The sequence below is a fragment of the Lepidochelys olivacea genome (assembly GCF_965140295.1).
Source record: "Lepidochelys olivacea isolate rLepOli2 genome assembly, chromosome: 1".
Taxonomy (NCBI): domain Eukaryota; kingdom Metazoa; phylum Chordata; order Testudines; family Cheloniidae; genus Lepidochelys; species Lepidochelys olivacea.
The window spans coordinates 25,893,275-25,908,502 of record NC_140411.1 but is presented as its reverse complement, the minus strand read 5'-3'; the positions used below and the strand labels follow the sequence as shown (position 1 = coordinate 25,908,502).

General features: G+C 40.8%; 1 protein-coding gene across 1 annotated transcript in view; it reads right to left on the bottom strand.

The window, feature by feature from the left end:
* Positions 1–1,065: 1,065 nt before the first annotated feature.
* Positions 1,066–15,228, bottom strand: part of TYR (tyrosinase) — an 84,520-nt gene continuing 70,357 nt past the window's right edge. Inside the window, exons 4-5 of the mRNA XM_084617363.1 lie at positions 14,361–14,542; positions 1,066–1,524 (exon numbers count right to left, since the gene is read on the bottom strand). Of these exons, the coding sequence (XP_084473489.1) occupies positions 1,301–1,524; positions 14,361–14,542 (406 nt within the window). The 3' untranslated portion in view covers positions 1,066–1,300. The remainder of the gene's footprint in view (positions 1,525–14,360; positions 14,543–15,228) is intronic.

Here is a 15,228-nt window from a genome sequence, read left to right as displayed (position 1 = left end):
AGCCAGGATGGGCAGGGATGCAAAACCCTATACCAATCTAGCCATGTCTATACAACCCCTTTTGTAGGCAAAACGATGTTTCTTGGGTGTGAAAAGAACATTCTGCTGAGTGACATAAGTTTCGCCGGCATAAGTGCTTGTGTGTACAGTGCTATGTTGACAGGAGATGCTCTCCCACTGACATAGCTATACCCGCTCATTTAGGTGGTTTCTTTATGTTGACAGGAAAGCTCTCTCCCGTGTATTGGTACAGCTGTGCCACTGTAAGCTTGCTAGTGTAGACACGGCTTAAGTACATGGACTTTCTTAGTAATTGGAGCCAGCCACAATATAATACTATTCTCCAAAACCAGTATATGACAATAGGATGAATGAGCGGAGATATGTGAGTTGATGCTGCTGGGTAGAGATGTGAATTGGGATTACTAACAGCTTTTTAGAAGTCTGCACTCCTGAGGGTGAGGCATTTCTGTTGAGGTTATTCAGGTAAATACATCTAATTCTGTGATGCATTGGTTGTTTGTAAAGAGCGTGAACCCATCTTTCTTTACGAGCAATTGCAAGTCAAAAACTGTCCAGGGCTGGCAAAGAGCTAGAACGAGGCTTCCACTCTAGCTTTAGAACAAATACAACTATAAGAAAAGCCTAATTGAAACTTTTTAAACAAATGAGGAGCAGTTTTTGAGAGGCTACAGCTTGCTGCTGATGGCACTCAATCAAGGACAAACACATTATTACTGAAGGTGGAAGGGAAATAATTCTTTCTTAAAAGAAAAAAATCTGTCTCCAGATTACTCACTCTATTATTCTTCCCTTAAATTAAAAGCATCTGAACAACAGGGTATAATATCCCCAGTCTTGCAATCAGATACAGACAGACACTGGTCCCTGTATGAAACTTGTGAATCTGCTCACATGGCTCTGATTGCAGGATTGGGGCATAAATTCAGAACAACATTAGAAAGTGCAAATAAAATAGCAGATGACCAAAAGCAGGAGCCGTCAACCTGGGAAATAGTTTGGTTCCATGAGAATTCTGTTTAATTAAGAATAGGGAATACCTGGTGTATTCACAGGAAGCAGAGTAGCATACATTAGTTTTTTTAGGAAATATTCTATGAGGAGACTTTGATAATACACTACAGTACAATATTGCATGTTACATGAGCAATGATATTCAGGACATTCCACACCCCTTATGCAGTGCATCTCAGCAAGATATTCTGTAAACATGTACCAAACAATGCATGCTTGATTTAGGGTTAGCACCTGAACCGCATTGCTGGATTACAGGTGGCTTTTATAAATTTGACTGATAAGACACATTGTGATCATCTTCACTTTCCATGAGTAAGGGCTGTGTTTCTGCAGTGCTTCCCGTTCTCTTCTTCCTACATCCCAGAACAATGAGTCCTGTGATCAGAGCAGTAATTATACCACCAACCACAGCTGCTCCGACTAACCACTGCCAGATCTGACGGACTTGCTCCAGGTAGGGCATCAAAAAGTCCTGGAAGGAGTCAACTGAAAAAAATGACAAAACTCATTTTATGTTATGTAATGCACTGTCAATTTGTGGAAGCTAGCAGTTATATAATGGCGCATGCTGGAAGACTCTGAAGAATAATAATAATGCTTTGTGTTGCTATAGTGCCTTTTATCTGAGAGTCACAAAGTATTTTAAAATCTTTAATAAATCAAGTCTCTGCTCATTCAATGAGGAAGATAAGTATGATCCATAACTTACAAATGGGGAAACTGAGGCACAAAACCTACGAGCCCCTAAATGACTTCACCCAAATTCACATAGGAAATGTTGGATGGAATTAAGAATAAAAGTAGTGGCAAAAATTCTAAATATAGGTGCCTAAAGTTAATCACCTAGATAACTGGCCTAACTTTCAGAGGTGATAAGGAGCCACAGTTCCTAATGGTACTAATGTGAGCTGCAGATGTGGTTTTCAACATATCTGAAAACCAGGCCATTTATTTAGATGTCTAAATTTGGATTTAGGTACCTCATTTTTTGGCACCAGTCTTTGAAAACATTGATCTGGATCTCTTTCCTCCCCCCTTTTCCCCCCCCCCCCCGACATGCTGTGTCTTAACCACTGGATAATTCTTCCTCTTGAATCTGACCCTGCTTCTACACACTGTGTGGTACTTCTCAGTCTTTGCTGTAAAGCTGTGGTTCTCAAATGCAAACGGGCTTATTCTATCATAGTTTGGAATCAACTCAGTCTGATTCCAATTCAGTGATTATTTCAGTTCATTATCCCAAGGGCACCGTGAGAGTCAAAGCTCTTAGTTTAGCTCTTCATTATGTAGCACTATAAATGTACACAAGACTCTGGAGTAGGAGACCAGTGCCAAACTTGATCCTGCTCACCCAATGGGGTTTATATTCTATGGGGTTGATTCTCCATCACCCTGTCTCTTTTTCAGGCATTTACATCTGAGGAAAGTGAGTGCACAGGGCTATCATGCTGGTTTGGTAATGCTTTCCACACACTTTGTACTCCCTTTGCGCAAGTGTAAATGTCTACTCAAGGTGCCAGGTAGTGGAAAATGAGGCTATGTCTACACTACCGCGGTAAGTCGACCTATGCTACGCAACTCCAGCTACATGAATAATGTAACTGGAGTCGATGTGCCTTAGGTCGAGTTACCGCGGGGGGTTGATGGGAAAAAATCTCCCGTTGACTTACCTTACTCTTCTCGTCGGGGGTAGAGTACAGGGATCGACTGGAGAGCAATATGCAGTAGATTTGGTGGGTCTTTACTAAACCTGCTAAATCAACCACTGTTGGATCAATCTCAGAGCGTTGATCCCTGCCGTAGTGTAGACCTGTCCCTCAAGGTAAAGAATGGAGTGAAGTCCCTAAAGTCTGAGTTAGTTGCATTATCAGAGTGGATAAAGAGGTATTCTTTCTGAAACGCCATGAGCCTGAGTCTGATCTTGGTTATGCTGGTGAAAATCTAGAATAACTTCATTGACTTAACTGATGTTACGCTCTGGATTTACACTGGTTTCATTGATGTCAGAATCTGGTCACCCAACTCTAATTATTTTCACTGGTGGGAGTCTGCCCTCCAAAGACCTCCTCCCAAGCCCTGCCATAGGGGACTTGCCAGGGGCAAGGCTGGGGGCAGGAGAGGCATGTTGAAGGCAGAGCTGCTGCATACAGCACATCAGAGATTCCTGGTGGGGCTGTGGTCCATAGGGGACCACAACTCACACAGGCTCCCAGGCACTTCAGCCCCTGGTGCAGCCCCAAAATGGGAGGTGGTTGCTGAATGCTTTGCCATCCACTGAAGACTCCTGGGATCTGTTTAAAGTATACCCAAGATGGTCTGTGGTTTCCCTGGGAAAGCATGAACTTCTGCAATCTTGACTGACTTGTTTTGATTGGCTTTGACATTTTGGTTTAAACTCTGTGGAAACAGGCAGAAAAAGCCACATGAATCAATCCCAGCATTAATGCTGGTGTGACTCCTCAGTGAAGCACAACTACTGAATTACTCACAGAACCAGTTATAACCACTTATAAGTTATGGGTGAGGAAAGCATAAACTACTGGATGACTATACACCTGTGCAGTAGGAAATTTGCTCAGATGTTTAGAAGTAAATGTTGTTGATAGTCAAAAGGTGAGGAAGTTAGTGCTGTTGGATATTAAATATAGAATACCCTCTCTACAGTTAAGGATTCCATTTTAAGTCTGAATTGGACCTCATCTAAACCCTTAGCTATTTTCATTTTAAGCTTTGCATGCATGGGATATGGCCAGCGGATTTTTGAAGATGATATCTGAGGTGACTTAGACAAGCTGTTCTGGAGAAATGGGGCTCAGAAAGCATCAATATTAATTATGCTTTGAAAGTCCTTGCAGCATTCTTGACACTTTTGTCCCAGAATCCCTTGTCCTAGAAACTTCAGCTGAGGTTCACTGAAAAAGGAAAAAGCAGTGCTGGGAAGCTGTATACTGATGTATTCCAAATGGTCTATTGGACTCTAGACTAGAGGAATTTCAGACAGCACTCAGTGACTAGTGGGGACCAACACATTCAACTGAGGAAAAAATAACAAGTCTCTCTAGCCCTTTTCTTGTGAAGACCACCTCCAAAATGAAAACCACATCAGTCTTTAATATATCTATCCTCACGACACCCCTGTGATGTAATCCCCATTGAACAGATGGGGAAACTCAAGCAGTGAAACGTTAAGTGACTTGCCCAAAGCCATGTAGGAAGTCAATGGTAGAACAAGGAGTTAAACCCAGGTTTCTTGGATCCCCAGACAGCACCTTAACCACTAGACCTTAACCATCTTCCATTGCTATAAAGAGTTTTCCCTATGATGATCACATCAAAGTTAATCCCCTCCCTTGCAACTGCTCACTCTCTAGTGCAGGGTTTCCCATTTGTAGGAACATTTTCTCCCAGCATGCCTTTCTGCGACTGGCCCTTACACACAACAGAGCCAAGCACTTACAATTCTAAAGGGGCCATTTTGGAGCTGGTTGTACTTTCCTCTCTTCTAGCTGGTAAGTACCTGTTTTATTTTCCATTTCTTATTGTTGAGCAGATGGCACTTTCTCACAGTCACAACTATTTTCCATAAAATACAGGATTCGTTTTTTTTTTTTTTTTTTTTTTTTAAATATCCTATCCATTCTATACCTGCCAATGTATGGGTTTCTTTTAGCTCTAACCCTAATTCTGAATTTCCTGGCTTCCAAATGGCTGGTTTTTGTTTGTTAATACTGTTATGCCAAAGTTTTCTTTTTACCCTTAAGTTTCTAACCATGGCTATTAGAGAGGCAAGGTGTGTGAGGCCAAATCTTTTATTGGGGCAACTTCTGCTGGTGAAAGAGACAAGCTGTTGAGCTACACAGAGATCTTCAGGTCTGGGAAAGGTACTCAGTGTCACAGCTAAATACAAGGTGGAATAGATTGTTTAGCGTAAATAGTTAATACATATTATAAGAGACCCCTCAAGGTGAAGTGGCCAGTTAACACCTTGACAGTCATAGGACAAAAAAGGGAGGTTAGTGGGTTACAGATCGTTGTAATAAACTATAAATCCAGTATCTTATTTAAGTGAATGGTTATGAACTTAAGCTCCCAGGCAGTGGATGTGCTTTTTATCATTCCAATCACTTCCCTATGACCTTGTCTTGCTCAGTTTTTTCCCACCTGTTGGGCCACAGCATATCTGCACTGAAAATTTCTGGCCCATTGTCTCTCATATGTTTAGACAGTAAGCTATGTAGGGCAGGGGCTGACTTGTTATATGCTTTGCACAATGGGGCCCTTATCCCAGTTTGGTGCATCTAAGAGTTAGAGCAGTGCAAACAATAACTGGTATCAATACATTCTCTGGTCCTTGATTCTAGTTCAATGGTTTTTGTCTGAGAATAGGGAGAAAAGAAAAATCTAAAAGGGGTGATAAAATAGATCCTTTGTGGAAGGGTAACAGGAGGGAGCATAGTTCTTGAGCATTTTAATATACCTGAGAACTTATTTAAGAAGTATGAGAAGCTACTTATGTAGTTGTCTTTATGAGTCTAGCTAATATGTAGAAAGAATATGAGTGGCTTGTTAGGAAGTATACAAATATGAACCCAATTTTTGAGGAAAAATGTTAGATATTGAGGTCTTAGTTGCAACTTATTCTCGGATGAGGCCTGCTTCTCTCATTTTTTGTTGTGCTCTTTCAATCCCTTCCCCATTTGTGTTATGCCTTTTGCTATGAGATTGCAAATATAATGAGAACTGTGCTGTTTACGTATATTGTCTTGGGTGTTTTAGGTCTGTGTGTACTTGTGTGTTTATAAATATCACTGAATCAGGAAATATTTCAGCTCCTTAAGTAAATTGGAGCAGGAAATTTACCATGGAAATCTTGATACTGCTAAAAGGGCACTGAAAATGAGCCTTGTTGCTCAGTCCTCCTTCCTGCAGAATTTGACTGGAACAAAATGTGGTCCTACGTGGCTTCTTAAAACCTTACGCTATGCTGCAACCATTCTTTGACTCCATCATTGTTAATCTGGAGGACAAGGGCTCCTCATTTGTCAGCCTTATCTTCGGTGAAATGTAATGTGGCACAGGGACAGATAGGGGCTGCTGCATGATCTAACAGAGGGGAACTACTACTGTCTTCCATTTTACCACTGCCTTAAACCCAATTAAGCATGTCCCTGCCCTGTTTTAACCTCAACCCGCCCAGGATTTCTCTAACAAGCTAGAGGCAAACTGCCACCTCCAGGCATGTGCTGCCTGTTTTCAGTTTCCTTTGCCACAGAAAAGATCCATGCAATCATGACCTTGAAGTTACCGTGGCAACTCGGATGCCCGTGCAGGGAGTGTCCTCAGAGGCAGTGCTAGCCAACTGGGGGCCCTAAACAGGAATATTTTGCCCCACTACACATACTACTAATTAATAGGGGGTCCCTTTGAGCTGCTCAAGGACCTAAGCAATTGCTTAGCCTGCTTATGCCTACTGGTGGCTCTGGCACAGCGATCTGTAATGCACAACAGTAAAAATATGACTGCCGATTAGAACCCCATAGAATTCCAAAGACCCAGTTACCACAGTCAATTATTTTTAATTCAGAATACTGCCAGATCAGAGAGCACTGCAAACATGGCCCCTCTGAAACACTGAGAGTAAAACTAGGTGATTGATGGATTTTTTCAGTTAAACTGGCATTTACTGAATGAATGAATGAATAAATAGTTTGGGGTCCAACAGAACATTTTTTCATCCCAAATGAAACACTTCATTTCAGTTTTGAGCATTTTTTTAACATTTTAAAAAAATCTTTAAAATAAAATTAAAGGAATTTTCTGAATGCAAAATCATTCTGAATAAAAAAAAAATCAACGTTTTGCTTGGAAAATGTCAAAATGAAACATTTTGATTTTTGGAAAAAAAATTCGGGTGGTGAAGGCTCCAACACAGACAAGTCAATGAAATCAACATAAATTCACAAAACATTTTGGTGTCGCTGAATCTGCATTTTTCAACAACAAAAGTTTTGGGTGAAAAATTTAACCCAGCTCTACTTGAGAGACACTTTGGTGAGTCAAATTTGTTTAACTTATTTTTTTATGTGTTCTAATTTAATAAACTTAAAAGAAAGCTCATCATAAATGCTAGGTGCCCTTGTCATTGATTAAAAATGAACTCTTAATTAAACTATTCCAAAACAAAAGAGCAGCTAATCCCTCCTCCTGACATCTAACCATCAATTAGTAACAATTACCAGCAAAATCTCCCAATCCCTCAGTTTTCCAGACACAAATAAAAATAACCCCAGCACACTCCCTACATGCAGTTTAACTGCCTATTTTTAAAAACAAACAACGCCTGCAATCACTCAACATGTCTGTTTTATTCATGGAACTATATGGACTCTCTATGATGGCTGCTAGGAGTGGTAGAAGAAACACTCCTATTCCCAGTGGCTGGTCTAGTGCAGTGCTGCCTAGAGATTTTGCCAGGGTGGCATTGCCCTGAAAAATAGGCCAGTGCACCATTGGTACAATAGAACACTACTAAATTTAAAGGTGGATTTGTTCTTTATAAGTCCTTTTAGTACCTGCTGGGACTTGGAGGATGGAGCATAGGTTGCAGAAAAGAGTTTGGAGGAAGCACCAGAAAGTTAATCAGTGTGCACATGATTAGGATGCTAATTCAATTGCAGCATCTCTGTAAATCATTCTCTTAATAAACAGTGTGTTTAGTTTTATAAGAATAGTCATTTCATGTTATTACTTAGTATATGATACAACAGCCTTTTAAACATTTCTTCTACCCAATCTGGGTCTAGGATAAGACCATTGCAGGGTTAATTCTGGACACATCAAAACCAAAATTCAGCTGGCTAGCAAAAGGGGAAATAACAAAAGCCATTGGATCATTTATTCATTCACATACACCCCAGAATATATTGGCAATGACTTGCTGTTTCCTGTCACATGCATTTCTATTGCCTTATCCAGTTAGCTATTTGACACCAAGTTTTAAAAGCAACGTTTGAGACCACAAAGAAATTGTATGTATCTAGCTCAGCCTTGCACAATTCTGCTTCCCCAGAGTGAGTCATTGTTTGTGTTTCTTTCTTGATGGACAAAGAAAATGTCAGTTGGATTTTAATCACCATTAGTTATGAGGGGGGAAAGGCCAGGCAAGTAGTTTTTTTTTTTTTTTTTTTTTTTATTCAGACAGATTCTTGTTTGCTTAGTCCACTTTGCACTGTCATCATGGCCATAGAGATAGTCGGTGGGGAATTCCTGATGTGTAAGGGACATTCTGGGGGAAGGGCATTGCTGTGGGAGTGGAGCATCATGGTGCTTGATCATCCATTGTGGAAATTAGGGTGGCTCCCTTGAAGTTCTAATTTGTGCCCAAACTGGGCAGATTAGGGAGCCATGACTGGGTCCCTGGCAGGCCTCCTCTCACTCTGCTTGGCAGCAGTTGAGAATCAGTTCCTGTGTGTATAGGCTGGTGAAAAGTTTTATGATTGTTTTTAAAGGCTGAAGCTGGGTAGAGCCTTCTACCTCTCACTGCAAAATCACATTACAGTAGGTTCCAACCCACACACCCAGGACTGATAATACACGCATATAAAATGGTTATTGACAAAAATGGGTTACTTTTGTATCTTTAAGTGATATCAATCAAATGTTCCCCGATGTACCTATAGCACAATATAGCATGTTTTTTTCTGATTTACCCAGAGTAACAATCACATTGACAAAGCTGCTTTTTAACAGCTTGCTCATCTTGATTCCAAGAAATCTGTATAGCCACAGCTATACAATATCCAATGTTCTTCGGTTATAACTTTTAAAATTTGTTCCTGGCTTCCCAAATGGTAGCTGCCTGCTACAAAAGGACATGAAAGTAAGGAGAGAAGCTGACTTTTTAAAATCCATGTTTACTGTAATCAATTAAACAGCTTTAGCTAACAGCCAAACTTTCCACCTCTATTCCCTACTCCTCTGAGGCTCATTTTTAACATTGGTTTCTTGGTTTCATCCTCCTTTTCCAATTAACCTTATTTTTCACTTCCCAGAGCCTGAGGAAATTCCCATGACGGAAACGTTGTCTCGTCTTTTCTTTTCTGACTTGATAGTCTAATTCCTTTTTCAGTCATGCAGTTTAGGGATTTAAACTGCATTCCAAAGGGACATTGAACATGCACTGTCAATTTTAATTACATCCTATCATCCAGGCATCTGCAACTTATCTCACCTATCTGTTGCTATTTTATTGTCAGCTCTCTGATTCCAAACTGAGTTCTAGCTCATAGTTTATGCTGCTGAATACCTCAAAGATGGAAAGAGTCATCAAGGTCTCTTGAAGTTGGCATGGGTCTGTCTGGGTGCTACTATGCTGCTGGTCAATTTGCCATCACAGGATGTTTGATTGGAGATGACAAACTTTGATTCTGGAGATGGACTTCCCCAAAGTCATGGGTGTCAGCAGTCTTGTCTCTTTGACTGCACCTAAGACTGGGCCTTCAGGAGCACACCAAATATCCACCAAACTAGAAAGCTGCACTGCAGGCCTATTAAGCATCTGCCACACTGGTAGGCCAGATGCCAACTCTTGCCAAGACTGCAGGCATTAGCTAAGAACTAACGAACGCATAGCTGGAGACCGGACCAGTTCACCTCTGTTAGTTTTGCTCAAAATAACCATTAATCTTATAGGAATGTGTTTAGACTCTACGAAATGCTTGTAAATTGCTGCATGTGTTAATCTCACTTGTAGTGTCTGTATTCCATGCTACAAGAAAACATGTAAGTTTTGCTTTATAACTTTGAAAATATTTTCTCTGAACTTCTGAACCCAGGCACGGGATTCACAAAGGATTGGTTGGCCCTATTGCACCGGGGAAATTCTACATTTAAGGAAGCTTGTCCTGTGGACTTGGAAGCTGAATGTTAAGGAAATAAAATAAAATCACAGGAAAATTTTCATCTTTTTGTCTGTTTTAACTCTGACGGGGCCAGAGACTCTAAACTGAAGCCAGAGGTCACCAGGAGCTTTCTCCTGGGTCTGCCCTGAAAGACGCTTTGAATTGACAGATCACTACAACTCTTGTCACTCCTAGGATTTAGATGGTAACTCATTTGTGCGTATATGTTTGCTTGCTTTAACCTATAAATAACTCTTATTCCCTTTTCCTAGTTAATAAACCTTTAGATAGTCTATTACAGCATTGGCTACAGTTGTCTTTGTTGTGAGATCTAAGGTACCAAGTGATCTGGAGTAAGTAACTGGTCTCTTGGAACTAGAAGCTACCTGAATGTGGTGTGATTTTTGGTGTGAGTGATCATTTATCACTAAGTCAAGTTTGTGTGGGTGGCAAGATAAACTGGAGAGTCTAAGGGGACTGTCTGTGACTCCATGGTAAAACTCTCTTATAGTGATCCAGGAGTTCGCACTTGTTACTGGCTTGGTTAAATCTAATTATCGACCACACCACCAGTTTGGGGTGTCTGCCCTGTTTGTGTTAGTCTGCCCTGAGGTAAGAACTCACAGCTGGGAGCCACTCAAGACAGTATCCTTACACCATTTTAATCACACTGCCATTACCTTTTACTCTGCCTGCAGTCCAGCATCCCTCTTCAACTGCATATGTTGAAGCTACAGGATCAAACACCTTAGTTCAGTATTTCAAAAATGGAAACTTGTAGTTAGGTTCCTAGGTTTATATTTAGGTATCTGCCTGACTCTTCAAAAGTGTGACTCAGCCCACAACACCTAGTGAGGTCACCAAATATCTCCCACTGAGATCAAGGGGAGCTGCTGGGTGAAAGTTGGGCATCTGTCTAAAAATGGATTCAGGAGTTAGCTTTAAGGAATTATTTCTGGAAATAACTTGGCCTGGGCTTCAAACACTAGTACTCAGCATCCTGTTTGTACTATAATATATATTATGGCAGGCATCACCAGGCAGTGCTGTTACAGTCTTCCAAGTCTTTTATTAGCATGCAAGCAAACGTTCAGTCTTGGGAAGATAGGCTGTGTGGTGGCATTAATTTTATTATGCAAGGTGAGTGGGATAGTGGGCTCCTTGCCTCAGCCTGAGTTAATTCTTGGGGCAGAGTTGGTTCCTGGGACTGGGCTATGCGTATTTGGGTTGTAATTCATGAAAGAAGGGATTACTCCTTATGATCACCTCTGTTCCAGGAGTGGTGTGTATGTGTAAATAAGACACTGAATATATGCAGACTCCACCTTACTGATTTCTTCTCCACTGGGAAGCTAGCCTGCAAGACTCCAGACATCTGCTGCTGCTCAGACATCTGCTGCTGCTGTCCTGGACTGACACTTTCTCACTGGGTCCCTTTGCATTTTTATATGTCCCCTACCTCCCTGCTCATATTCTAGCTATAATCACAGATAGCCACTTCATTTCAACATCTCAACTGAATCTCTGCTATTGTCACATCACTCCTTTCCCCCATCTGCTTTGACATAAAACTTTTATTTGACCGTTCCTCATTCCCCTTACTCCCGTCCCATTGGCCATACTCTTACTCATCAGCAAGGTTCTGCATAAGCTTCTACCTCTTCTCAGACCATGATCTGTGAGACAATTGCCACTATTAATTTGTTTTGGCATTGTACCTTTACACTGTACCTACCATGCAAATCAAGTGTAGCTCCCTGCCTTTGATCACAGATTCATCTTTTCTAGTCCTCCTTGATCACGTTGCAGCATTTTGGTATCTTGCAGCATATGAGCGCTTCAAACAAGAAGCCAGCACTTGTCTCTCTCTGAGGCTATGTCTACTCTTCAAGATGGAGACTCAAATAAACATACCTGCACTAATTCTGACTGAGCTAGTGTGCTAAAAATAGAAGTGTTGCTTTGGCAGGAGGGCCTCGCCATCCTCAGTAAAATTCCATCCAGGTCACTAGGTATGTACTTGGGCAGCTGGCATCTCCTGTCACTTGTGCCACCGTGGCTATGCTTCTATTTTTAGCATGCAAGCTCAATCAGAGCTAGCATGGCTATGTCTCCTCAACCTCAAACACTCAAACCTACCTGAATCTTTAGATATTCAGAATCTGAATGTTGTTGCTCTTGCCCATTTTTAATTTTGAACCAATTATTTCTTAGGCTCCAGCCCTGAAAATTGGACTGAAGAGGGACTTAAGTGGCACATGGACCTTGTGCAGGTTCTCTGTACAGGTATGAATTTCACCCTTAGTGCTGATCTTTCAGCAGAAATAAAGATCTGTCTTAACCCACCCTTCTGCAAAGCAATAGTCACGATTAGAAAGGACAAACTTGATTTTGACTGCAATGTAGTTGTAGCTCTGTCAGTCCCAGGCTATTAGAGACAAGGTCGATGTGGTGGTAATATCTTTTATTGGACCAAGTTCTGTTGGTGAGAGAGACAAGCTTTCTAGCCACACTGAGCTCTTGAAAAAGCTCTCACCAACAGAAGTTGGACCAATAAAAGATATTAACCTCACCCACCTTGTCTCTCTAATACTTGCATTTAACCACTTTTAGTTGTTTTTTAATACCCAATTCCTCCTGTGTCTGATTTTTCTGTATACTTCTGCAATGCTAATGTATTCTGCAGTATTTTGAACTTTCCCAATATTTGGCATTTTTTCTTAAAGCCCCAGTTCCTGGAATTAAGTGACTGATGTGAGAATCACAGTTTCATTTAAAAATAAATGAAAGGTTCTAGTTCAAGAGAGATGCTTGAAAACATGAATCCTAAAGATTCAGAAACGACAATACAAAATAAGCCCCAAAACTACCACTTTAAAAAAAAAAATCTCAAGAACGGTTTAAAAAAATCATAAGAGAAACACTGATTCCTGCTTATGCTGTAGTTCTAAAATGGTCATCAGATTAGCTAGGACAATGATACTTGAAATAATCAGCCATAAAAATGTGCTTTCGGGATAGCAATGAATCACAAGCTGCTAGACTGTCTTTAACAAAAGAATTGAATGAGCAGGCTGAATACTATTTTGGAGCAGTTTACTAAGCATGCAGAAGTCAGACCCTGTCACTAGGAAGCAAAATCTTTCTGAGGGCCAGAGCTGCCTGAAAGTACCATAGTATTGTTCTGACAGAGTGAAAAAAAGCTATTAGGGTAAATGTTAGTCTTGCTAAAATGTCTCTGCTGCCTTTGATATATGATTACTGGACTCTTGGCTGCCGATTGCATTTGCAACTGAACAGACACATTCACAAAAGGTTGCACTGTTCCTTGATCTCATTCATTTCTTGATATTTAATAAAAGTCTTGATCTTCTAGCTAGACCTTGTGTCCGAGGTTTGACTTCCCTGATCAAAATGCCCCTCAACTTTGGTCTAATCATTCCAGTGGCCTATCTTAGTAATCGCTGAACTAAAGGCCAGGATCTGAATGCTCCTCAGCTCTGGGAAAAGTTTAGATCTAGAACAAAGTTTGTCCTTTATCTTAGTGCATGCAGATCTTATTGACGCCTACACTGCTAAATGGCCTCATCCTACATATCAATACCATTTCTAAACAATGCACATTAAATCTATTTTAAGTAATAATAAAGACCCTTGTGCAGCCCTTTAGTTGCATTCTGTAGAAGTGGCACTATATATCTCATGGTGAAATTCACCCCTGTGCAAAGAGCCAGCACAAAGCTCATGAATCACTTAAGTTCTACTTAAGCTTTATTTTGAGGACTTAAATAGTTCATTGGCCATTTGTTGGGGTGAAGTTAATCCTCGATAATTAAGATAACAGATGTATTCAGTTTCCAAGTATAAAAGATGATTTTCCAGCTGCTGGTCCTGAAACCTGAGCCTGGTATCTGAAACTCCAGCTGAGTGCTGTCTCTTTTGTGCATTATCACCACTAATAAAGAATCTGCAGGTCAGATTCTACCCTCAGTTATGCCTCCAAGTTATGCAGTTACATGGGGCCAGATCCTTGGCTTGAGTAAATCAGCATTGATTTATGGAGAAGTGCTAATTTACACCAGGCCTGTGGCCTTTGTATTGGTCCCTCAATAAAATCTGACTCAGTCCTGCTGTACTCATTGGGTTTGCACTGGTGTAATTGGAAGCAAAACATGGCCCTGTGTTTGGAATTCTTTTTAACAATTCTGTTGATAATTACACAGTCTCCCATAGCTGCCTGCATTGGCTGCGCAGTACTGACAGGCGACAAACTTCCTTTGGTCGCTAAACCAATCGGCTATGACTGCGAATACTCTCACTGAATAAATCTGATTAAGAAGGCACCCTTCACACTTTGTCTCTCTACACATATCTGCTATATAAACATGGCAGATTCAGAATTTGCTTATCATTAAACATTACCTGGGTCTGCTAGATATTCATAATCATATCCCAGCTCCCTTGATGGGGTAAAAAATTCTCCATTTCTGTAGAGAGGAATAAATGGGACCATGTAATATTCACGATTGTGTCCAATGGGTGCATTGGCTGCTGGGTAAACGTCTCGCAGAGGTCTGTGTCTTCTAAGCCATTGTTCAAAAATACTGTAGAGGAAAGAGAGTGTGGATTAATACTGCAAATAGACAACAATGCTCCTCTTTGCAACAACAGAGAAACTCAGTGGGCCTGATTCGCTGCTACCTTGAGCCCTGAGGAGTGATTAATACCTGTCCAAAGTGAATTTGAGGGTATGTGTAAAATGCTATCAGATCAGCATGGTAGCATTTTACGCCTACTAGGTTCTCAGTTAGCACAGCTGTAGGTACCTGCACAAAGCGCAAGGCAGCGAAGGCTCAAGCTTGGTCTCTGCAATGCTTTGCAGATCCTGGTTATGTTTTATAATTCAGTGACTGTAATTTATGCAGCAATTATAGTGTAATTACAGTGTAGTTGTGCTTTCTGATTCACATAACCAGAATGTTAACTATGGGACTGAATTAAGTATATTACTGCCCCTTTGATTTAATACTTGTGCTCTTCAGAATCTAGGCACAGTATCTGCATTTCATTCACACTGTAATCCGTCTAAGCATTCATTTATTCTAGCAGGGTGATTGCACTATAGTTAAGGTTGAGACTAGCTTACTCTTGAACAACTGATTTCTCCAAGTGGTCTAAAATCCACATGTTTACTGAGATTGTCTTGAAAACTGCTGGGAGTCATGATGGCTTGGGCCAGTGTTAGTGGTCCAAATTGAAGGTGGTTTGAACCAAGGGATTCTTGATATAC